Here is a 24,592-nt window from a genome sequence, read left to right as displayed (position 1 = left end):
AATATCCGACGGTAACGTACTTAATATGCACATATTGTGCAAATACTATTAAATGGGGATTGAAAACACCCTTACTGTTATTATACAATCGAACATAAAACTGGATTTATATATGTTATAATCATTTCAAAAGTAAATAAACAGAAATACATCCCCAGTTTCACAAAAATGAATAGATCTTCCTTAACTACATCCATTCAAACTAACTTTTATACGGTAATGTGTGCCTTAACGATGTGGTCGTTTTTTGAAAGAGTTGATATAGTTATAGATCATAGTGAATTCTACTCCAAGTCTAATCTACCGTACTCAACTCTTTATTGTATGATCCGCCTACAAAAGTAGAATTACAAAAAGTTTTCCGGTCTGTGCATCCGTCCGTTCTGTACTAAGATAAAGTGTTGATTTATTCTTGATAATGCTTTGGTTTAAGTTAATTGATCATGTTCACATCAACTTGAAATGTAGAATACATGCATATGACATGGTAAAGAAACAAATAAGGTTCTGACCTATATTTCGCGGTTTACTGAAAATGTGATAGCGATCAAAATACTTGTTCAAGCAGTTAAATAAATTGTCCAATATCCCTTATAATTTAACATACTTGCTGTCCTCGTCCAACATATTCAAAACAATAAATTTTGTTGTGATAATTAACTTGATTGAGCGAATGTTGTTTGGTTTACGTACAACCGCAAATATCGTTTACATATCCGTACTAAATCCAAACAAACAATGAGACCTTGCATGCAGCGATGGTAGACCGGGAGAAAAGACTTTATACCGACATATGTCTGTCATTAAAATGTATGAGAAAGGACATTATACAATTTGAACATGAAGCTTATTTTGTTTTGTCAAATGGACCATTATGCATGTAATCTGTGTTTGTTACCAATATTAGTCAAATTTGATTTTAATGAACATCAAGCTCCGTCGTTTATGGTAAAATTGTTTGGCTTTGTCAGATATCGAAAACATAGTCACGTCTGTTTTGATTGGCATTATTATTTTTTAAAATCCAGATTCGTATCTTGGGCGTGTCACACTTTATTAAAGTAAAAAGAAACTTTGCAATTACACTAAAGATGAGTTAGGAAGGGATTACTTGTCATGTTTTCTAAAGTGGTATACTGTTTTGAAATCCCCTTTTCAACTGACTTTTGGATTCTGCTTCGACCATAGCTTGTTAATGTATTGGATATGCTAAGCTAACAGCTACCATTCAAACTTGATGCATTTGGTACCAGAAAAGAAAAGAAAGACTACTATTTTCTATATTGAATTTCCTATATTCTCTCTCATATATAATACTATTAACATTTGAATTCTTAAGGAGACATTACTGATGTTCGATTAGGTAGAGACAAATCATGGTTACAAATATAAACTGGGTGAATTGTTTTCAAAGCTACAACACAGTTGTGTCGATATGGTTAGCGCCTCCTGGTGTGCATGTATCAGCTTCCATGCGAATTTACACTCAGTAAAATGACACAGTCGAGAATGAGACAGAATTACTGAAATAATTGACCAGCCAGCAAGTCGTACAGTAGTGGTGCAATACAAGACCGCTGAAAACGTGTAATATTTGTTGAATATAGTTAGTTGAACAGTTGCTCAAACATATGGCATTGCAGTTGGCATGCGCTTTCATAGATGCAACGTCTAACAGAAAAGAGAGTTTTTAAGTATACATATGGATACTTGTAAACTAAGAACAAAAAGCAGTAGCTTCAAAGACAGAAACCAACTGTGGGCGGAGAATCAATATATACTAGTATAAGGTTTCTGCTCCATGTGATATTATAGAACAACAAGTCTTTCACAGTGTTATTAAAAATGAATGTTGAATTATAATTAAAGATTTCCCTAACAACAGGTGGTAGCATCGGCTTAAAATGAAATATAAATTGAAGTCTAATAGTGGTGTTGTAATCATGTTTTTTTTAAACATTTTTACAGATGGTTCATCAATTATTTATATTAGTATTATTGCTACACTAGTTTTTTTTAATGTAAAAACAAAACTGTAGAATAATAAAAAACTAATTTTAAAGGATTATGAAATAATAAAAGCATGTGTTTTACAAGTAAAACCGCATGTAATCTATAATTGAAATTATGCGACATCAGGTACACAAACATGTAAAACAGCAATTCAGTGATTTAGTAACATGGTATCAAAGAAATTTAAGATGATGATAAATGTACATAATATTTTTTTTTTCAAAACAATGGTAGCTTAAATGTATTAGGTACACAAATAAAGTAAACAAATACCTACCCTTCTAAAGCACCTGCGTTCATCTGAGTTCTATGTTGGATTCGTGTTGCTCAAACTTGAGTTTTCTGTGTAATGTTTTGTGGCATGTACACAAAAATGTAACTTATCTTTTTTGTCATTGTCCTGCATGTCGGTTTTTTTCAACCATGCGATTTTTTCATCCCCATATTGGTGTCTTCTACCTATTAAAATTCAAGTTTCAAGCGAATGCACGACTACATGTACTAGTCACCGGGCAGCAGAGCATTACATGTTATCGAAGTAGGAGCACAACTGAGCGTAGTGTAACTCTGTGAGTTATGAACATATTTAATTAATTATATATGGCATTAGTCGTAGTTTTTGCACAGCCTTCATGTATATGTATCCCATCAAATATGAAACGATTTTGGACACGTTTTCTCCCCTGAAAAAAAAAACCGGATCAAGACTAAAGCAGGATGTGTTACGGAATTAGGTGTACAATTTTAGTATAATATTAAATATAGTTATTTATAACAATATCGAATGATGCATGGTTGGGTTCCAAAATGATACTAGTCCAAATTGGAACATGGGAAACAATATCCATACAATATTCGTGCCAAAACTACTACAAAATAGTACAGCCGTATTATTTAATTTGATATAGAATAAAATCCATACAAATGAAATTATCAAAATGCATAATTTTTTTCTAAAGACATTTTATTTACAGATGTACTAAGTCTTTTATGTTGCTTATCTGTATGTATGATGTTACAATAGTATAAGTTTTGAGTTTCAGTATCACGATAAAACAAAATGGAGTCGTAAACAATTAGACAGCAGACGCACTAATTTGTCTGATATCAATAATTGAAATCAAGAACCAAATGTAGCATTTAATGTGTTTTTACTTCAAGCTTCCTTCGTTTTGTAACATTGTTATATAATTCTAGAAATTTGATTTGATGAAGATTTATTTCTCCAATAATACGTCAACAAGCTTTAAGAACTCTCGCTACTAATCATGACTTGCGATCGTCACAGTGTTTTAGCTAATCAAGTTTCCTTTATACGATGGTTTCAAATCAAATTTCTTGTTGCTTTCTCTTATTGCTGAAATGAACATCAATAAGAGAAACGATTTAATAGAATTAATACTAAGAATTGTTTTTTCCTGAATCGTATATCAATATATAAATCATTTAATGGCGATCAGATATACAGTTTGTGTTTCGTAAACAACCATTTGTGATATCAGCATGCATATTGAATATGCTAAGTAAAAGGAATAGTCTACGCAGCAAAATTTAATTATTTCAACAAAAAATTTATTAGAAAGTTTCAAGTATGGTATATTTTTAAAGACAAAAGGAATTCGGTATCGGGTTTTCCTAGTGTTGAATCGAAGGTAGCTCGGTGGGCTATAGTTGATTTTATCCATGTCATGTAGTCTCCAGTGATAGTTGACTGAATTGCAAATATTCCATGTCACCTTGTTTCTAATGACTTTACAAAAGCAGAACGAGTTACATAGTTTGACATCACATGCTTTGATATGCTTGGGTCTAACGTAAGATATCTGAAAAGACCAAAAAATATTGCCAATATAAATAAAGAACACAGAAGTTGTCTATGGTGGTGAAGAAAGTCATGACTCTTCCGAGACACATACGGCGCAAATTTTCATTCTGGTATTTTGGTTTGTTTCCTGTTGCTCAGTCATCAGTGTTTATTGTAAAAGAAAAAAAAAAAGATGTGGTGTGATTGCGAATGAGACAACTGTCCATCAAAGACCAAATGACGCAGAAGTTCACTTTAACAAATATTTTTTTACGTTTTGTTTTTTATTTTGGTCATGGTACTGTACTGTTTTAAATTAGTTTAGCCGACTTTTGGTGTTCAATGACATCTTTTGGGATTTTTTTTAACCGGGCTTAAAAGTGGCGTTAGAACACCACCATATAAATCTAAATCTATCGAAAACTCAATCGATGTTTTAAAATAATAAAACGTTGAAACAAACTTTAACATATATATGTTCATTTAATGCATGTAAGCCATCTGTGAGCAATTGATTTCTTTGCACTGATTTTTGTTTTAATCAGCTTATCTTTCACTTGCAAAGATGCACGATAATGTAATTTGTATAGATTAAAATATTTTAGCTACAGTTGCAATAAGAAGAACTTTGAAATTATCAATCATTTTATTTTATCCATAGTATTTGTTTTACTGTATACACTTTTTTTCAACCCTTCAATGTAAATTGATAAATAGTGCACAGACAAAAATAAAAAAAAGTTGTAAGATTGATAACTTATATTTTACTTGCAAAGCTGCACGACAAAATACTTTATAAAGATAAAATTTTTTGTGTCACAGTTGCATAAGGACTTCGATCATATTTTACTTGCAAAGCTGCACGACAAAATAATTTATAGCTTTTTAAGATTAACATTTTTCTTCACAGTTGCAAAAAAAAAGGACCCTGAAATTATCGATAATTTTATCTATAATTCCTTTATACTTCTTTTACTGTATAAACACTGTTGTTCAACCCTTCATTTTAATTTGATAAATCGTGCACTGACAGTTTAACAAAATAAAAATAATGTTGCAAGGTAAATAATATTATTCTTTTGATTGAGAAAAAGCATCAGTTGGGATTAGAATTCTTTAATATAACAACTGATCGGACGTTCACCATTTAATACGGTTATAACACACAACATAAATTAATTCTTACGTGTACTTATGCAGTCCTTACAATGCCAATATGCATATATCATAAATAATCATTATAGTGACTAATTCACACGTTTGCACTATGGAAAGATATTAACCGTCAAGCGTTTGATCGTCCTGAACGTGAAATATTTGCCACTGGACACAAAGCTACAACAACAACGATAATATATTGATAATATGATAAGCTTATTAAACCTTATGTACTACAGAAAGACGCTCTGGTGGAAAAACCGTACGATAGACGTTTTATCCTTCCCGGTCTGTTATATATATTTTGATTCCTTGTTTAACATTCATTGCAATAACTTCTATGGCTTCACCGGAGATAAACCAAACATTTGACCGCCCTCACTCCAGGCGTGCATGCCACCAAAAAGTACCAGTGACATTCCTTTATATTGTAAAGATATACAACGAATAAGTAAAATATATTGTATTTTGCAAGCTATTGATTTGATATTAGCAGAGAGAATTACACAAAAAACATCGTGATATAAATAATTGCAAATCTATATGCTTGCTTTTTGCTTGATTAAAAAATGTAATATTGAAATGAATCCATAAAAAGATATGTATACATAAATAGACAATCGTGCGAGTAATGATATGGAACAAAAATAAACACGTTGCCCAAAGTTATTGTTAAAGTGCAACAACCAACACTAGACATTTGAACATGATATAGTTTCAATAAAGATTATCTATGTCTGGAATATTTCCGTTGTTAATTCAGATGATGGACTGAAGTAATATGCTGGTATCTTATGTCGTTCCCTGTCTTATTACCAAGAAATATTCACGGATATCCTGTTGCATGTGTTGACATATTAAATTATTTATTTTTGTATAGAAAACTGTTTATGCTTTATCATTTACAATCCATTATTATAAATCATATCATCCAGTATGTATCTATCGAACCTATTTGAAAACTAATTCATCAGCTTATGACTATATTATAACATACAGTAATTTTTGTAAACTTTAATAAATCCTGAAATTTCATTTTCGTTTTGTGTTTCTTTTTTCAGTGATTTTTTCTTAATTTTTATCAAATGATACTAGCATAACATCCACCATGCCATTGCTAAACGCATCATTTTTGTCTGATTTGTACATTTTGAATTTCTGAGAATGGAATTGTTGTATATATAGCGTGTGTCATAAGCTTTCCAATGTATAATAACATATCTTCTTCACTTGGGCAAATGTGATTATCACGTTTATCATTGATAAAAGTAAGAGTCTTTAAAAATAAGAGGTGTTATCCCATTAGCAGCTTTTGCAAACTGGTTCTGGTATCATGATAGCGCATGATTTTAATTTGTATCTTAAGATAAAAGAACGATCATAAAAATTTAAAATGAAAGAAAACGATAAATGTATATCTGATATGATATTAAAATTTAGAATCAATCAACGTTTGATGTTCTATAAAAATCGCTTGATACCTACCATGCAGGTATAAGAGTGTATGTCGAGTTTGCATTAAATTTCGTTTATCCTATGGGCTTGAGTAAATAATGTTCAGAAAATAATCCCGATCGTTTAGACCAACTAATGCATTTTTCATTATGAAACACTTAGTTCTTAATAAATAAATGGAACCAAAAAAATACGAACATGTCGATGTTATACTTTAGTATGAGTGTCTGGCTTACAATCGACAACTTTAGAATGACTTTCAGGTGAAATAGAAAGAAATACTGTATTGGTTTTAAAACTTTTTTTAAATAATTAGGATGCTATCATTATTTAAATCTGTATTACGAAAGACAGGTAGAATTTTTTAAAGTTAAAATTCCCTATTTCAAACACGACATTTTTAAATTCCAAGTTGACATTAACCAGTTCCAAGTTGACAATTCTCTTTAGATCCAACTTAAAATTTCTCAGTTGAAAATCCTTGTCAATGTGGAACCGAAAAATGTAAGTTGAAAGTAAGAAATGTCAAGTTGGGAGCAAAAAATGCCAAAATGGAAATTGCAAACTTTGCAAGTGAAATGTCTCCACCAGTCTTTCGTAAAATTCACACAAATTCCAACATACATTGTATTTTTGTTATAACAAGTCTGTTTATCTATTTCCGACAGCTTTTCTGGTGTCATTTAAGAATTGAATGCTTCTTTTTGTAAATTTATTGGGGTGTAAAAGCGTTGACTGAAGTAAATTTTGTATGAAGCGCGGAAACGCTTCATTCTAAAAATGTACGCACGGTCAACGCTTTTACAACCCTATAAAGTTACAAAAAGAAGCATTCAATACTTATAATTACATTTTTTAGCGAGGATTATAAAAACACGATTTTCATGAAGTTAATTTTTTAAATTCACCTGTGCACTTTATTGTGGAACCTCGTGTCATCATGAATGAAATGTTATTGTCTCATGCAACTGCTTACGGAATAACATGTGATGTGCAATTAGCCAATCAGAATAACGTATTATAATGAAACATACATCTAATGTAATTATTACATAGACAATAACTGTTTAGTGTTTTTAAATCTTCAGATGTATTTGTACGAGGCTTAGAAACAGGTGTAATAGAGATGATATTTAAAGACCCTTAACACTTATTGTGTAACATTTTTTGGCATTTATTTTCGATTAAAAATACCTTAAGGCCCGCGTAGTAATATTAAAATCACACATTCAGCTTAAGACGTGTTCGCAAAAAAAAAAGAATCTCGAATGGTCAAAAAAATACATCGCCCAAGATGAATAATTATCTATTTTAACAGAACATTTAATTTCAACAGTAAAAACACATAAGAAAACATTGTCCAATTTGAAACAGAAGTGTACGATTATCCTACGCTTCATAAATTTTAACTAAATTTGACATTCACTTAACATGCATGCTGAAATCGACATGAATGATTTTGTCCCACATTCAAGTTTTGAAATTGATGATTGTCGTCGTAACAATACTGCTGTCCATGTTCTTCTGTTATCAGAAAATTGGTTTAATTCTAATTGCTTAAAAAATGTCTGAAAGCAAACAGAATGTTTAAAAGTAATCGTAAGTTCTCATTTGAATGCGACTGCAATACACATTCTGAGGTCACGTGGGTTCATTCGACACTAGTCAAGCAGTGGGCGAAGCTTAAAAGCGATATATGTAGGGCTGAATCTGTGTAGTAATACACCAAATTGCAGGATAAATCTCCTTGACTGCCTCTCAGTTTATTTTTGGCTTGTAAATTGTCAATGTTTTGTAAAACATATGTTGTTCTTAGTTTTTCGTTTTTCTTAAAGTTTGTGAAGGTAACTAAATCAATCTAAAATTTCACTTTCCATCTCCGACCCTATACGTCCTGTACATTTAGTAGTTTACAGATTTGAATAGTTAAATTGCCATTGTTTATGTATCGCTGCTTTCTTTTCGAAGCCATCCTGTGTATATTGCATATAGGCATGGTTGGATTGCTGTTATTTATGTATCAATGCTGGTTTTGAATCTATTTTTTTTTAGACGCATTTTGATATGTTAAAATATGACATTTGATTTTTCAGAGTTTTAAATACTAACTTCTTTTTCAGAGCCGTCCCTGTGTATGTATTGCTACTTATTGGTATGGTTGGATTGCCGTTATTTATGTATTTAGTTCCATCTTGTACAGTGTTTGCCTGGTTATTAGTTGACTTGTTACTGATGGGATGGTGCATGGGCTGCCTTGATTGTGTGGCGAATTTGAGAATGATCATGAGATTTGGAACCAATGTTACGCCATTCTTGCAGGTATAGTTCAATGTTCAATTATGTATGTTTTAAAAATCTGGTTGACGAATACACTTTTTAGATAAATATTTTTTTAACAATAAAGTCAAGTCCATTTTTGTATCAGACAAAAGTATATTAGCCAACTAAACGTTTAATTTTATATTTCTTAGAGAAGAACAAATATCATGAACACACGCAACCTTTATCTACCTCTAACTAGGTAAAGGCACATAAGGTCTGTGGCTAGATTAGGCATGTTTGTGTTAATGCTCAACCTTCCCTGGTCTAAGGCAGGACTGGTGCAGCATAAAATCAGAACAAACGGCACATATCAGTCGAATATTGGTTTAACTCAGCAGACTGGCACAAAAATAACATAAAAACAAAATACTCATTATCGATCAAATTAATACAAGTTGATATTAATGGAACTTTTCATTGTCATGGTCTTTGCGCATGTATATTTGATAATCATGGGATTATATATACTAGAGCTGATCGACTTTGAAAAGCATTGATTTGACAGCGGATGGATAAATGTTATGACTTTAAGTGGAATTCTATGCTGGGCAAATCGCCTTTGTGTCAATTCTGTAGACTACTTATATCCCAGGACGATTCTCAAGTTAAGGCCAATTATCACTTCAATTTCCTTTTCGCTATACTCAGCAAAAGATAGCAATAAATAAGTAGGAATAACAAACGTAAACACAACGTAAAGAAGTTACTATTTCTGATGATATATTTCCCTTGATACCTCAGTTAACTTCCATTTCATCTGCGATGATAAACATACAGACAGGGTATAAAAAAAAGTCTAAAGCTTTATCAATTCGAAATAATACAATGTGGTAGTTTAAAAATGATGCAGGCACATTCCATAATTACATACAAGCACAAACGGTTTAACCATCAAAATTGAGAATGGAAATGGGGAATGTGTCAAAGAGACAACAACCCGACCAAATAAAAAAACAACAGCAGAAGGTCACCAACAGGTCTTCAATGTAGCGAGAAATTCCCGCACCCGGAGGCGTCCTTCAGCTTGCCCCTAAACAAATATATACACTGTAGTATGTAAATGTGTTAAAAAACTTTTTGTATGGGAATTCACCTATGGCGAGGTGTTCTGGAAAACTTAACTCTAAATCAGATTTCAGAGGAAAGGAAAATAGCATTTTAGCTAAGCTTCAAACGCTTGAAAAGATAAAAATTACCAGCATGAATTTTATAAATTTCTGAAATAAAACGGTTATGAACTTAAATTCTGCATTTCAAAATTGTTTTATGTTCACTCAGTACATTTTTTAATTCAAAGTGACCGTTGCTTCTCCAACTTGGAGATTATATAACTGTTGGAAGAATTAAACATACGAAGTAGATTTCGATATTTGGGTTATCTTATAGTTTTCTAATGGACAGGATTTTTTTAATAATATATAAGTTGTTATCTAATAGTTCGTTTACATGTACTGTGACGTTTGGTGTTTTTTTTTTGCTCTTCAGTGTTCCTGTTGTTTCTTTGAATTCCTCTTATACCGGTAGTTGATGTGTTTCCCTCGCTCTCAATCGATTTATGACTCTCGAACATAATTAGAAAAAGGGTAATACGTTATATCAATTGACGAAAAACGTTTAAGGTAACTACATGCATGTATTTGCTTTTCATTTTTTTCAGGCCATGCACTTTTTCTATGGTCTTGGTGCTTTTATAAGCCCAATGATAGCTGCACCATTCCTGGTTAACATTGATTGCACTCCATTAGTTGATGGCGTGACATCATCATCAAATAGTTTAAGAATAACCAGAGCACAACACCTGAGTAAATCCAGAACAGCCTTTGTTATTCTAGGAAGTATACAGGTAAATAACTCCCACATGATATTTTAGAAGAAATTGATTCCCTCTGGAGTAGGTAAATAAAGGCCATCAATGGTTGTTAATGTATGTCCAATATATATCATATATACGAAGTGGTAACAATTCTCTTATGGTTATGTACATAATTCATGTCATTGATTATCTTCAATAGTTTAGCGTAAATAAGTCATAATAAAATGAAAATACATTTCATCACGCGTTTTGTAACATTATCACGACCTTTGGGAGAAGTACACGTTCTTCTGCAAAATAAAAAGCGTGTTACAAAACAGTAAATTAGGTTGCCTGTGTCGTGAATCAAGATAAACCAACTACGCTTGATGTTTCCATTAATCTTGCAATAAATTTCGTCGTCAAGATTAAACGCTTATTATCCATGAAAGTCGACTATACATTAAAAGTTAATACGTAAATCATGTGTTTATCGTTAAAAGAAAAAAAATGTCCATATTATTTGTGCGTAACTTCAATAAAATGAACATGCCTTGACTTAGACGAGCTCATAGAGTAAACGCAAAATAACGCATGTAATAACAACCATACATTGTCAAAGAACAGAAAATTGATTCTACGAGGGATTAAAATTGATAGAAAAATTTAAAGCGAGGCTCGTTTCTTTTTTTGACAGAAGCGAAAGACGTGAAAATTCAGCAAAACTGTATTGATAAAAAATTTCAATCCTAGTAACTATGATGAATTTATTCATTCAGTCCTTTATGACTAACATACTAAGAAAACACATTTATAAAAGCATCACAGTAGGCTTTAAAAGTAAAAAGTGAGTTTCTTTTTTAATGTTAGTGTTTGTGTACATTCTAATATAATAAACATGCAATTTACAATTTTTAAGGGGTTTCTTGAGGAGAAATCAGGGAAGTGGAAATATTTAATCTATCTTATATATATAAAAAAAGAATTAAGTGTCTGTGACACCAAAGAAACCAACCCTTCAGTGTTTTGGTATTATTGCCAGTGAGACAACTCTCCGCCAGAACCTAAATGACGAGGTCATCCAACAGTCTTCAACAATGAGCACACCCATACAACATAGCAAGATAGAACTTTTTGCAGTGGGTTTATGAAGAATATATAACACCATTATTTCTCACTAGCCGTTCCATATCACTACAATTATAGTTATATTTAGTTTTAAATGCGTTGTGCCATACAATTTGCAATTCCCAGAAGATCTTGTTATTCATTTCAGTAAATTGAAATGGAGAGAATTGTTTATAGAATTTATTACAAATTCTGTTTACATCTGAATCTGATGGAATTGAAGAGACACTATGATATAAATAAAATATAAGGGGTCTCTAGCGAATCATTTCTACAAGAATTTATGATTTTTTTTTCGATAGTTTTCACTTTATTTGCATTTGAACGGCGACTGTACTTACGAATTTCTAATATAGGTTTGGCAAGTACATATATACTAGATGTATTTATTTTACCAGTCAGTTTGTTTTCAAAACGTATTTCAGCTTATTTACAATCTACTGTGTGACAGTTTACAGTTATTTTGCTATGTATATGCAACGGCTGTGTTGTTTGACATGAAGACTGATGTGTTGCCCGAGGTCTAAGGCTGAGGGCAATAGTTTAGTCGGAGGATCAAACACCAGCTGTTGACCAACAATTCAGTCTATAACTGATTTGTTACACTGTCAACCTATCAATTGTTTTTCATACCTGCGAACTAAAAAAATATTGATTCCTTATTTGTTCTATTTTAATCGCTGATCATCAAGACTCAGTAATTTCTTGATTTGCTCTTAGTAAGGACTAGGAGACAATTATTACGAGTCCAGCAATTTATTACTGTTCCATTCCCATAGCAATATGTACAAGAAGAAACAACACTTTTTTCAAATCGTTCTCGATAAGGACTGATATCATATGTAGCATATTTAAACATTATTAAATGTATGATACTTTCACAATAATATATTATGTACCTTTAAAACTTAAGGTTTTTTTTTTTTTTTGTCATATATAAAACCTCAAAACTTTTAAGTGAAGTTTCGTATTTTTTAAAGAATTAATTATTCAAACTTTTCTTTCAGCTTTTGATCACGTTTATTGTCGTTACCGTGGTAACACTAGAAAAGATGAATATAATCAAGACAGGTGCTTACGTATCCCAATCAACCAGCCAACATTCTCTTAAAACAGCAGCCTTAGAAAAAGGTATATATATACATCATTACAACCATCTTCAATCAAACCCTGTCTTACCTAAATGCCATCGAGGCTTCTTTTGTTGTGAATGAGTTCATTTGCAAATAAATTTCAAAGTTTTACTTTCTCATATGAATGAAGGCGACATAAATTAACAAAATAAAGTCTGTCTTTGAAACGGAAAGTTATTAAAAACAGAAGGGTTGTTCATAATCAGTCCTAATTTACCTTCAATTATTAACGTGGTCAAGTAACTACAATAAGTATAGATGTAGTCTAAAACTTGAGTTGTTTGTCAATCAAAACATTTCATAACATCTAAAAACATGTACTAGACGCACATTTATCCCCACAAAGGGTAAGACGTTACTGTAGTCGCAAAATTCGAGTTTTTTTTAATAAAGGCACTCGTATAAAATGACATACAAATGTCAATGCAACTACATTTAACAGTTTCAGATAGCCAAACATGATGCACTGGTTTTATAGCAACGATACACAGTCTTATAACTTATTTAAACATTCTAAATAATTCTTGAAGATTTTTTGTGTTATTATATAACTCGAAATATCCCATGAATCAATTTTGATATGATGAATATTGCTGTTTACTGGGAAAACAAGACAAGGAACACTAAAAACTGAATAATTTACTAGAAATCATCCATTTCCGTACAATTAATCTTGTAAATGAAGACATTTCAATTACTAATTGATCTGATATAATGAAAAAAAATGTTCTTTCAAATTAGATAACAACTAAGTACATGCACAAATAAAATATCTTAAAATCAAATGAAAATTGACGTTTTTAACACGCTGGGGAAGTTTTTTTTTTATTTTTTTTTTATTAAAATGACAAACAAACGAAGGACACTGTATACGCCCTTCTCGTTAGTGAGTCTTAATATATTGCAATTAACTAAGAAAAAGCCTTGTTTGAAGATGTTCTTTCAATATAAATAAACCACAAGATAAAATCTAACTACTCATCATATGGTTTGTGTACTACTATGTAATTGTATTGATGTAACGGTAACAGATGGCTTCGTATCCTTGATGTTTTCTTATAACTTTATTTATAAGGTTTCAATGTATAAGTTATGAAAGGCATGTTTTGATTCAATAAATAAATCATATTTATGTATCAAGATAGTGATTTGAACGGAAATAAATTATAGATTTTTACTATCTTAAGGATATACCAAATCGATCATGTTTTTGAAGAAGATCTCCAATTTTCGTGCATTTCGAATAACTGTTATTTTGAATCCTGTCGGCGTAAATTGTTTACAAAGTTCATTTATACTTGAGCATGTTTGTTATTGTGTCGCCTTGACATATGTGGATCAATTCTATCGTCTTGTGTTGTCATCTACATAATAATATATATTATTTATATTAATAGCTGTAAATCCCAGGATTATACATGTGGATTGTTTGTGTTGGAAAAGGGGAGGGGAGGGGCATTTAATTAAACAAACTGCTTTGTTGTGAGGCTTTCTGACACATACTTCCACGCGATACCAAAAAACTCAGGGGTATCTGATAATCAGTTAGGGAATTTATCTTTCCATTCGCTATTGTTAAACATAGGTCCTATGCAATGTGAATAAAAATATAAACAATTTGTTAGATATATGCCAATTTAAATAGCAGTATAGTCGGGGCCCTAATAATAGTACGAAAGGGTTACGAAATACAAATATTGGTAGTCTATTTTGTGCATGCCACCTATCGTAAATAGATTATCTTTTCCCCATGTAATAACTTTTCACTGTAGAATAGACAAGCTTGGGAAACGCTGTTCCCATCAATAAATACACATAGAATTAATTAATAGAAGTGAATGTGGACTATTGGTCCCTTTTGTGCAATCAGACTGTTTGGTATTTAATATTTTATATCTTTTGGGACAGATTTCTCTTAATGTTACAAATTATTATGTAATTTATAGTTTTACAGAAAATCGAAATATCAATTTGCTGATCACAGCAATTTTTTAAATATGTTTGGCCGTTCGTTATTGATTATTTCGGATATCAGTTTATTTTTGTAAAAAAAAAAGTTCTTTCATTAAATTATATAAAAACTGAAAATTAAGTATATTGTAGAAGATGCTGAGTGTGATTATAATTTTCAAAGGAATGCATTTTTAGTAAAATACCAATTAAGCGGAAGCTGTGAATTACAATTTTTGAAAATCATTGATACTCGTTTGTACTGTTCTTTTCATTTCTCCTGAGTGCAGACAATTATGTTTATTTCCTATCTATTTAACATGTATTTTTCTTTCAATCAAGGAAAAAGAAAGAGAGAAAAAAAAGTTATATATAGTAATTTAAAAGACCATATCCCCTAGACAATACAATTCAATTCGAAACTCCTTAGACAATTTATTTTATAAAGTGTCTATAATAGTTATCATAGGTACCAGGATTATAATTTAGTACGCCAGACGCGCGTTTCGTCTAAATATTAAGACTCATCCGTGACGCTCATATCAAAATATTCATAAATCCAAACAAGTGCAAAGTTGAAGATCATTGAGGATCCAAACTTCCAAAAGTCTATAAATACAAAAACTTCTTCAAATCAAGACCTGTTTGCTTTGTCAAGGTTCTTTTCAATTTGTCCGCCGATTCAGTTGTTATAGATATGGCTAATTTGAAATAAAATCTTAATAAGTGATTATTTATATGTACATTTAAGATGAAAGAGGAGGCGTTAGTTTGAAGCATATAATAATTGTAACCATTATGGCGTCAATATCACTGTTTATCTACGATGGGATACAGGTAAATATCTTCTGCATTAATGAATTTTAATTAAAAATATAATACAATGTTCGAATTAAACAAATTTAATGATCCGAAACTTGCTTGAGAGTCAAAGTATTTGCCTTAATATTACATTTTTTATTTGATATAGCTGAACAAACAATCGAAACAAATTTGTGCACATCATTATTTATTGGATGTAACATTGTATTGTAGTAAGCGACCTAGTTGAAAAGCATAGTAAAACAAACACCTACTCCTTTTGGTCTTTTTTTACTTCTTGCAGAGAGTTTTTATCGCGATTTCTCATTGGAATTATGTCTTATCGTTGCCATTAGTGTCTAATACATATATAAATGATACATATTTTATAAAGTTAACATATGCGTACACTCGCACTATGATAAGGTGCAATCACAAGGAGACAACTGGATGTATATCGAGTCTTGTTTTGCATTAAGTGAGCAAATAGTTAATTTCCATAAATCTTCATATGGAAGTCTACAATATATGAGTAATCAACATCAAGTGAAAAAAAAAACTAGAGAGGTGTTATTTGAAATCAAGTAATATAAAATGAGAGACAGAGAAAAAACCAATAACCTAGCTTATTACGTAACTGATAGGCAGCAGTAGTTTAGTCCATTACTAGCTATAAATCCAGGTTTATTCCACCATTTTCTAAATAGAAATTGCCAGTACTGAGTCAGGAAAATGACTTTGTTCTCCATACGTTTAATGTATTTGAGCTTTTGAATTTGACGTTAGATTAGGGTCTTTCCGTTTTGAATATACCTCGGTGTTCGGTAATTTTGATATTTTACTTTTTGTATTAAGAAGATACAATGTAAAATAAAATGAGGAACATGCATGAACAATAAACAGAGCAAGTCCTTCTTAACATGCGCATCACTCATTATGCGAATCCAAAATCAGTCAAAATGTCGTAATCAGGAAAGGGATATAATCGATTCATTTACAGTTCTTTTTGGTATCTAATGTTGAAAAAATTATAAAACATTTCGCTAGTGAGTTGAGATACAATCATCGTATCGATCAACAAATTTATTAAAAAAAAATAAAATTAAACAGGTTTACTCCTTTGTAAAAATAATGTTTTGCAAGACGGAAAAAAATGACTGTTCAGTATTCACAATTATATTTTCTTAACTTATTTTGTATTATAAAGGTCTGTATCATTTGTTTTAAATTGTAGTCATCATTTGGAGATTATATCTATTCTTATGCTGAAAAAAGTATAAACAATTTACGAAAAGAAGAAGGAGCATTTTTAAATGCATGCTTCTGGGTATGTACCTCATATATGAAAGAAATAAAGTTTCTTAGCAAACTAAAATTCTACACTAGACTTAATACAGATCATATTATCATAACGGGTTTTGTTAAAGCAAGCATGTTACATATATTCTGGTGCAAGAATGAATTAAATTGTACTGAAGGCATTTTCTCAACTGTATTAAACTTGCTCACTCATTTACATGATTAATGTTTGCAATATCAGTATTTACCAATTCTCTCTAGAGCTGTATGACTTTGTCAAGCTCTCACAATGTAACTGTCTGCATCAACTCATAATTACTTCAGCAAAACGACATTACTAGTATTCTAAAAACGGTGTACCAATTACAATTTTATCATTTGACATTCACAAAAAAATGTACACTTTATCGATTGGCACGAGTCCACACAAGCGGCAAATACAAAAAATTTATTTTGAGAAAAAAGATTGATGGAAATAGATAATGTACATCTTATTACAATCCTTTGCCTTATTATGCATATATTATTCATTTTACAGGGATGTTTTGCCTTTGGTCGTTTATTAGCCATTCCACTTGCCACGAGACTGACATCTTTGTTTATGCTGTCTATAAATTTGGTAAGGACATGCTGAAGTAAGCACAACAGCATAGTAATGAAAAATGTGTATGGAAGCCTCTTATATTTTCATTCTTTCAATATTTGCAGAGGAAATCAGACATGAAATCGAGCTATTTCTTCTGAACACACTTTAAGAAACGATTTGTTCCAAATGTTAGGGTTTTCGGTATATCTTTCAATGCATATTATTACGCATTCATTAGTTTATATGGATGCAGTTAACGATATAACACTATATAACATGTTATATCGTTACTGTAACATTACTGATAAATCTTACAAATTTAGCAACGCAGATAACTCGTTTTAAAGAGTTTAATGATTCAATGCATATGTCGAAAAACAAACTGACAACGCCATGACATAAAGGAAAAGATCAAAAGACAAACTACAGTGAATTAAAAATAACAAAAGAACCAAGGGCCGTTCAAAACTTATAAAATGATAGATATTCGACTTTGACGAAATGACCTACAGGTTTACCAAACTTGATATCAAATATTAACTTATACAAGTATCACAAGTCCAGAGACATAGACAAACATATATTACTCCACTTTCCGAACTCGAGGGAGAGTTGAGCGCTACAAATTTGCAAGTTTTCGCACGATTTATAGTCATTAATTTAAAGCAAAGAGGTTAAAATGAAAATGTTCAATACACATCGTTTTCACATTCTTGTCACTCAAAGAATAATTGTTGTATGTGTGTATCTTTTACATTTTAGGGAGGAGTTCTAGGTGCATCAACGCTTATGTTAATATTTCACACTGATAAGACAGTTATATATATAGGAGTTTGCTCTTTAGGATTATTTTTAAGTAGTATGACACCTACAGCTATATCATTGGCAGAGCAGTTTATAAATATTAATCGTAAGTATGAGAAAAAAGTAAAATCACAAAAATACTGAACATAGAGGAAAATCAATTCGGAAAGTCCATAATCACATGGCAAAATCAAATAACAAAACGCATCAAAAACGAATGGAAAAGAACTGTCAAATTCCTGACTTGGTACAGGCATTTTCAAATGTAGAAAATGGTGGATTAAACCTGGTTTTATAGCTCTAACCCTCTCACTTTAATGACAGTCTCATGAAAGTTAAATACTTAACACCAAAGTTTGAATAGAAAAGTAGGATAAATATAAGTGGAAGTTTACAAAGTAAATCACTATAAGTAATACATTGAACATTGCAAAAAGTGAAATAACAAAAATACTGAACTCCAAGGAAAACTCCAAATGGAAAGTCCATAATCAAATGGCAAAATCAAAAGCTCAAAAACATCAAACGAATGGATAACAATTATCATATCCCTGACTTGCAAACACGATTGAATCGTTTGAATCTAATTCATTTATCTTAATGAGAATCCTCAGATTAGTATAGTCTATAATAACTTTAAAAAGCTATACTTTAAGGATACAAACAAGACAAATATTATTATACCCCAGCTTTAAAAAAGGGGGGTATACTGTTTTACCTCTGTCTGTTCTTCCGGCAGTCCGTCAGTCCGTCAGTCAGTCCGTCCGTCCCATGAATATTTTTCGTCGCATTTTTCTCAGGAACTACGATACAAGGATTTCTGAAATTTGGTTTCAGGCTTTATCTAAGTCAGGTATACAATGTGATGCGTTTTCAGATTCATCACTCGACAACTTCCTGTTTACCGAACACTTGCATATTTTTACACTATTAATATTATCCACTTGCGACGGGGTTATCATCAGTGAGCAGTAGCTCGCAGTTTCACTTGTTCTAACAACAAGTCGGTCAATAATGAAATAATGTGAAGTCCTCAGTCTTGATCAATAGTTATTGACATGATTAAAAAATAATAAATACCAACCAGCCTCACCTAAATTGCATTATATGCAGGTTCTTTTCATGAATGTTTTATATACTACAACAAATTGTTTTCTTTGCTTGAATATGCAGTAAAGTTTCATGTTTCAATCCGCTAAACAAAGGATCATAAATATCAGAATTAAGCCATCAAAAGTTCATACTTTCCGTAACATATTTTTATATCTCTAAAACTTTTTCCATGACTATAAAGGTCGAGTGTTGCATGATGGTAATGCGGTCATCTGGACGTTTGGAATCGGGCAGTTAAACCTTTGCTTAAGACGAGTCCGTAAATAATCAGCCCCGTCCGGTCGATATCAAGACGCCCAAACCAATCCCTCTTATATAGTGGAGAATGCAACACTCTTGGAACTAAAAAACCTTACAACAACTCTGTAGATAACATGTTAGGATACATGGTTTTTGTTTCTATCTAATCTACCACTTTTGCCACTGAGTGGTAAGCAAACACCAATCAATAAATGTATATCTTTAAAACTTTAGGTCTTTCCACGAAACTTTATTATATATCAGTTATAAAACAACACTTGACAATTTGGAAAATCTTTCTTTCAGCATCCATTACGTCGTGTCTGGTAGTTTGTGCTGCCTTGGGGGAATCACTATGTCCAATTATCGTTGGAAACGTAAGTACATTAATATTTGTGTTTCTTTAAATTTGTGTTTCTTTAAATGTTTTATATTCCATTATTAGTCAGTTAACATTATTGAATATCTCTTACCTGATGCTTGTAGATTAAAGACGAAAAAAAATATACGTTTCAAGTTTGCACTTGCATGGGTGTAGATGCTTAAAACTATGTATGCTACATTTTATGCCATGCATACTCTTGATAAGTAGAAGATATCAAAAATTCTTTTTTTCTATTATAATAACTGACCGGTATTTTTTGAAAAAAATAACTTTCAGTCCTCAAAAAGGGACTTAATTTCTTTGGCTTCAGCATTCATGATTTCACAATAACTAATATCTAAATAGTATATTTTTTATATTTTCAGTTATTTGCATTGATTGGGCCACCAACGTTTTTGACATTTTGTTTGTCTGCTACAATCCTAGCTGTTATCTTTTACGTACTGTTAGTTCTTATAGGAAGGAGGACTATTAAATACAAAGGTAAACTTATTTAAGATATCTAAGAATAAACGTTTGTTTTTGTTACACTTTAGTGTTTCTGTTGTTCCATTGTTTTTCTCTTATAGTTGATGTTTTTTCTCTCTGCTTTTGTTTTTAACTCTGAGTTGTTTTCTCATGGTCGATTTACAGAACAGCGGTATCATGGCTTTTCTACCTCAGGCATAGATTGCCTCAGCTGTATTTGGCAAAACTTTGAGGTATTTTGTCCTCAATGCTCTTCAATTCCGTAGTTTATTTGGCCTTTGTAACTTCTTGGATTCGAGCGTCACTGATGAGTCTTTTGTAGACGAAACGCGCGTCTGGCGTATGTACAAAATTTGATCCTGGTATCTATGATGATTTTATATACTACTGTTACATTTACTTTTTTTTTTTGTAATTATCGTGTGGTAGTTATCTGTGGTAGTTTTCTTTAGTTCTTTCATAATAAAGGGTGTCACTTTAGTTGAGAGGATCCACTTACTTTCCCAAAGCACCGTTGGTGTTTTGGTACTGTTACAGTTGATTGGTCTTGACCCAAGAGAAAGTAAAAGTTGGGAAATGTTTCTGTTGATGAACATGCGGAAAATGCATTACCGTCTAACCACAAATGCATGTGCGTTGGTGATGACGTATCGTTAACACGCAACATGGGACTAAGATTTTACTTACCACGAGGCATACTAGATGACATGAGCCCTATTAGGCACAGCATAGGGAAGTATTTGGTTTTCAATGCCCTCTTCAAATTCGTATTTGATTTTGCCCTAAAACTGTGTTCATCCGTTGATCACTGTGTGGATGAAACGCGCTTCTAGTGTAGCAACTTATATATATATTTTCTGATGAATTTTTGAATAACCGTTATTTGTTGATTTTACAAATACTTTATTTCTTTTTTATAAACTTAAATTGATTTCCTTGATTTTTTCAGAAAAACCAAGAACATCGTTTATCTTTTTGTATGAAAGGAAAAAAGCTGGTGAAAGTTCTTTGATCATGCCATCATCTCTAAAGTATTACTCCAAGATGCAAGAAGAACCGGAAGAAAATTTACAGCTAGGCCCAATCAAATCAACGTCTACTGAGTAGATTTAAAATATGAGTTTTGACTGCTTTAAATTTATGTTATACATAATGTAAATGCTTTTAAAATCCGTCATACCCACCATTTTCAGATGATAAAAAAACCGATGCTAAGAACAATCTATTTTTGAAACAGTTTGGAAGATTGGCTTTATTTAATATTTCACAATAATGTAAGCAATAGTAAATTTTAGAAGTCCAATATTGATAGCATTTTAACAATAATATCGAAAGTTTTGTAGTAGTATGAGAGAATTATTAATTTGTTGTGGTGCAAGGGAGATAATGTTATACTCTTGTTGTAATAAAAACGTTGTTGTCAAGAGACAAAAAGTTAATAATGTACAAGAGCTTTATCTGTAACATACACTTTTATATAGTAGTAAAACAATTGATTCATACTAGACGGTTGCAAAATCTAACTACTTATAAGCTAATTTCTCAAAATTGTTGTCAATAGAATGTCATATTGGTTTGTGAGGATTGAAACTGGCTGTGAAGTTCATTAAATGTCACAAGTCTCTCACATAAGATTTGCTCAATAATTTGATTCAGTTACTTAACAAATGTCAGTAACTTAACTGTGTGGTTTTTAACGTGTCTGTGATATTTCTTTCTATGTACGATTTGTTAGTGCAATTACTAGTTTGTATTTTTTGGTAGGTTAAAAAACTAAAGTTAATAATGCATTGTATTAGATAAGCATTTGATATCAGGGGTGTTGGGATTTGAGTTACTTAAACGGACTTTACAAGAACTCAAAATTTAAAAAAAAAATGCTTGCTCTAGACGGAATGAAAGTAAATACTCAGTCCAACACAATGCAGGATTAAGTTGTGAAATAAACGTCTTTGTCGTGTGAATATAAAAGCCGGCCTCGCAACAGCTGTATATTAATATTTTAATTATCATATCCCTCCCCGAAAATCAAATGGTCTATGTTGGCAATTGAAAAGCAGATCATCCCGTGTATACACATATTCTTAACAGTGTTAGCCTTGAAGCTTTTCTCTTCCGTATAAAGGCTTATCTTTAAGAGGTTGCCATAAATTGAACTGATATTTTTTTTGGACAACGCTAATGCATTATAAAATGAAGGGACTACATACTTATCGTTAATTTTTCAGTGCTTCTTAAATTTGTTTATGTATGTATGGTTTTATAGTGAATAGATTTTCTTTAAAAGAAACGTGATTGTGCTTTTTCTATAATGCTTTAGTACAACACTTTGATTCGTTCAAAGTATTTTTTAAATCCGAAAATTATCTGTTGTTAAAAACAGACACGAAGAACCCAACTGTTTATATATGTCTCACCTGTATAACTTGTTAGATGTCTAAATGCGAAAATAAAAGTAGTTTTGCTATGATTGGTAAAGTACCATCACTTCTGTATGTATACAACAACATACAGTTTGATGTATTAATGATTGTGAATCAAGTACGGTTAGGTAATGTTTCTGAATTGAACATATATAATACATTCATCATAACATCGTTGTAAAGGGGAAACAGCGGTGTAAAAATAAACACGTTGTAAATTCAAAATTGAAATTCTGTTTAACTTATGTGTATTTTAATTTAAATTATATACTATAAAAACATGTTAAAATGATGTTGGTGCTTAGAGGTCACAGTAAACGCGGTTGCATGTATCTATACATTTCATTCAAAATATTCATGCATATACTACTCGGCTTCTGCAAGGCCTTATATGGAAATTGTTTGCCCTTATACTGTCCGCTTTCAGCAAACATATCATACATCTTGAATGTTAACTATAGAATTATAAATAAACACAAAAAAAGGCCAAAGATAAAGACGTTAGTTAATTTTACAAACGAAATTGTTTTGTGAAATAAGTTGAAAAATTATAAATATATATCACAATACTTTCAAAAATCATTCTAAATTTTGCACAAATCAAATAATGTACTTTTCCCCTAATACTGGCACTGTCTGATGTATTTATTTCATTTCAGCTATGAAATGTCATTTATTTTCAATATTTCTTTTTTTTGTTGCTGTCATTTTAACCCTAACCCTGCATTTAAATTAGAAAAAGGTACCTGTTACTGTTACATATACTTCAAGTATTTTTGATTTCTGTTTAAATTATTTTTAGACGTGTGTAGTATGCAAACTAAGCGCACACTAAACAGTGACAGGATAATAAATCTAATAACGGTGGTCACTAAGTGGTAGAAGCTGGAAGTTAAATCTAAAATACCCGTTTTTTTTAAAAGAAAGGAATTTACAAATTCATAATGGAAGAGTGCTTGATAACTCTTTGTATGAGCTGGCACAAATATATACTGAAAAAAACACAGTCAGTAAAATTTATGTTTATAATTGTAAATAGTGCAAACTTATGTTAATTGAGATAGTTATGTAGAGCTGTAGTTTAATACTAATCTACTAATATCAGATACTTAAATACTGTTAATCTTCATCAAGATTATATTTCGTGATGTTAATGTTTTCTTTATAATATGTTAATATGTATTGTTATTGTTGTCTATTTCTGTTGAAAATTCATTAAAATGTCTTACATTTTGAGTGTTGTTTATTTCTTGTTATATTATCTCCAAATATATCATACCAGTTGAAGATAGCATGAAACGTGTTCCCGATTATATTTTGAAAATGCACATTATCAAAAGAAATTGTTTATTTTTATTAATTAACCTTTTGAGACGAATACACATAACGGTGGTTCTCTAATACGTATAATGTATGATGTTCTTTTACTAAATTAGTTCAATCGAAAATACCTCCTTATTTCAAAGACCAGTCTGTACCAATAATTTCTTATACCTATACCAAACCTATTGCAACTAAAATTTTCAATTACAAACGCGTTTTGCAGGATCTCGATATTGACGACTTCAAGTCTAAACCTCCTGATTGCACTTGTGCTAGTTCCCAATTCACATATAATCCTGCTGGCCACGTTATTACCGGTGACCTTAACATTGTTAATAACACTTCTCTACGAAACGTGTTATCGAAAGGTCCGAAATATCGAGAGCCTAAATCCA

The 24,592-nt window shown here is 31.2% G+C and overlaps 1 protein-coding gene across 2 annotated transcripts in view; it reads left to right on the top strand.

Annotated features, from left to right (window-relative positions):
• The window catches only part of LOC134700318 (major facilitator superfamily domain-containing protein 4A-like), a 35,629-nt gene extending 11,519 nt beyond the window's left edge, over positions 1-24,110 (top strand). For both annotated transcript variants that reach the window (XM_063561667.1, XM_063561666.1), the window contains 10 exons: positions 8,551-8,749; positions 10,410-10,595; positions 12,680-12,803; positions 15,507-15,592; positions 16,791-16,883; positions 17,394-17,474; positions 18,204-18,351; positions 19,905-19,975; positions 20,349-20,466; positions 21,401-24,110. In XM_063561667.1, coding sequence (XP_063417737.1) covers positions 8,551-8,749; positions 10,410-10,595; positions 12,680-12,803; positions 15,507-15,592; positions 16,791-16,883; positions 17,394-17,474; positions 18,204-18,351; positions 19,905-19,975; positions 20,349-20,466; positions 21,401-21,558 — 1,264 coding nt within the window. In that variant the 3' untranslated portion in view covers positions 21,559-24,110. The remainder of the gene's footprint in view (positions 1-8,550; positions 8,750-10,409; positions 10,596-12,679; positions 12,804-15,506; positions 15,593-16,790; positions 16,884-17,393; positions 17,475-18,203; positions 18,352-19,904; positions 19,976-20,348; positions 20,467-21,400) is intronic.
• Positions 24,111-24,592: the final 482 nt, after the last annotated feature.

Source organism: Mytilus trossulus, unplaced genomic scaffold (genome assembly GCF_036588685.1).
Source record: "Mytilus trossulus isolate FHL-02 unplaced genomic scaffold, PNRI_Mtr1.1.1.hap1 h1tg000138l__unscaffolded, whole genome shotgun sequence".
Classification (NCBI taxonomy): Eukaryota; Metazoa; Mollusca; class Bivalvia; order Mytilida; family Mytilidae; genus Mytilus; species Mytilus trossulus.
Note: the sequence above shows the minus strand (reverse complement) of the source record. Positions and strands in the feature narration are given on the sequence as shown.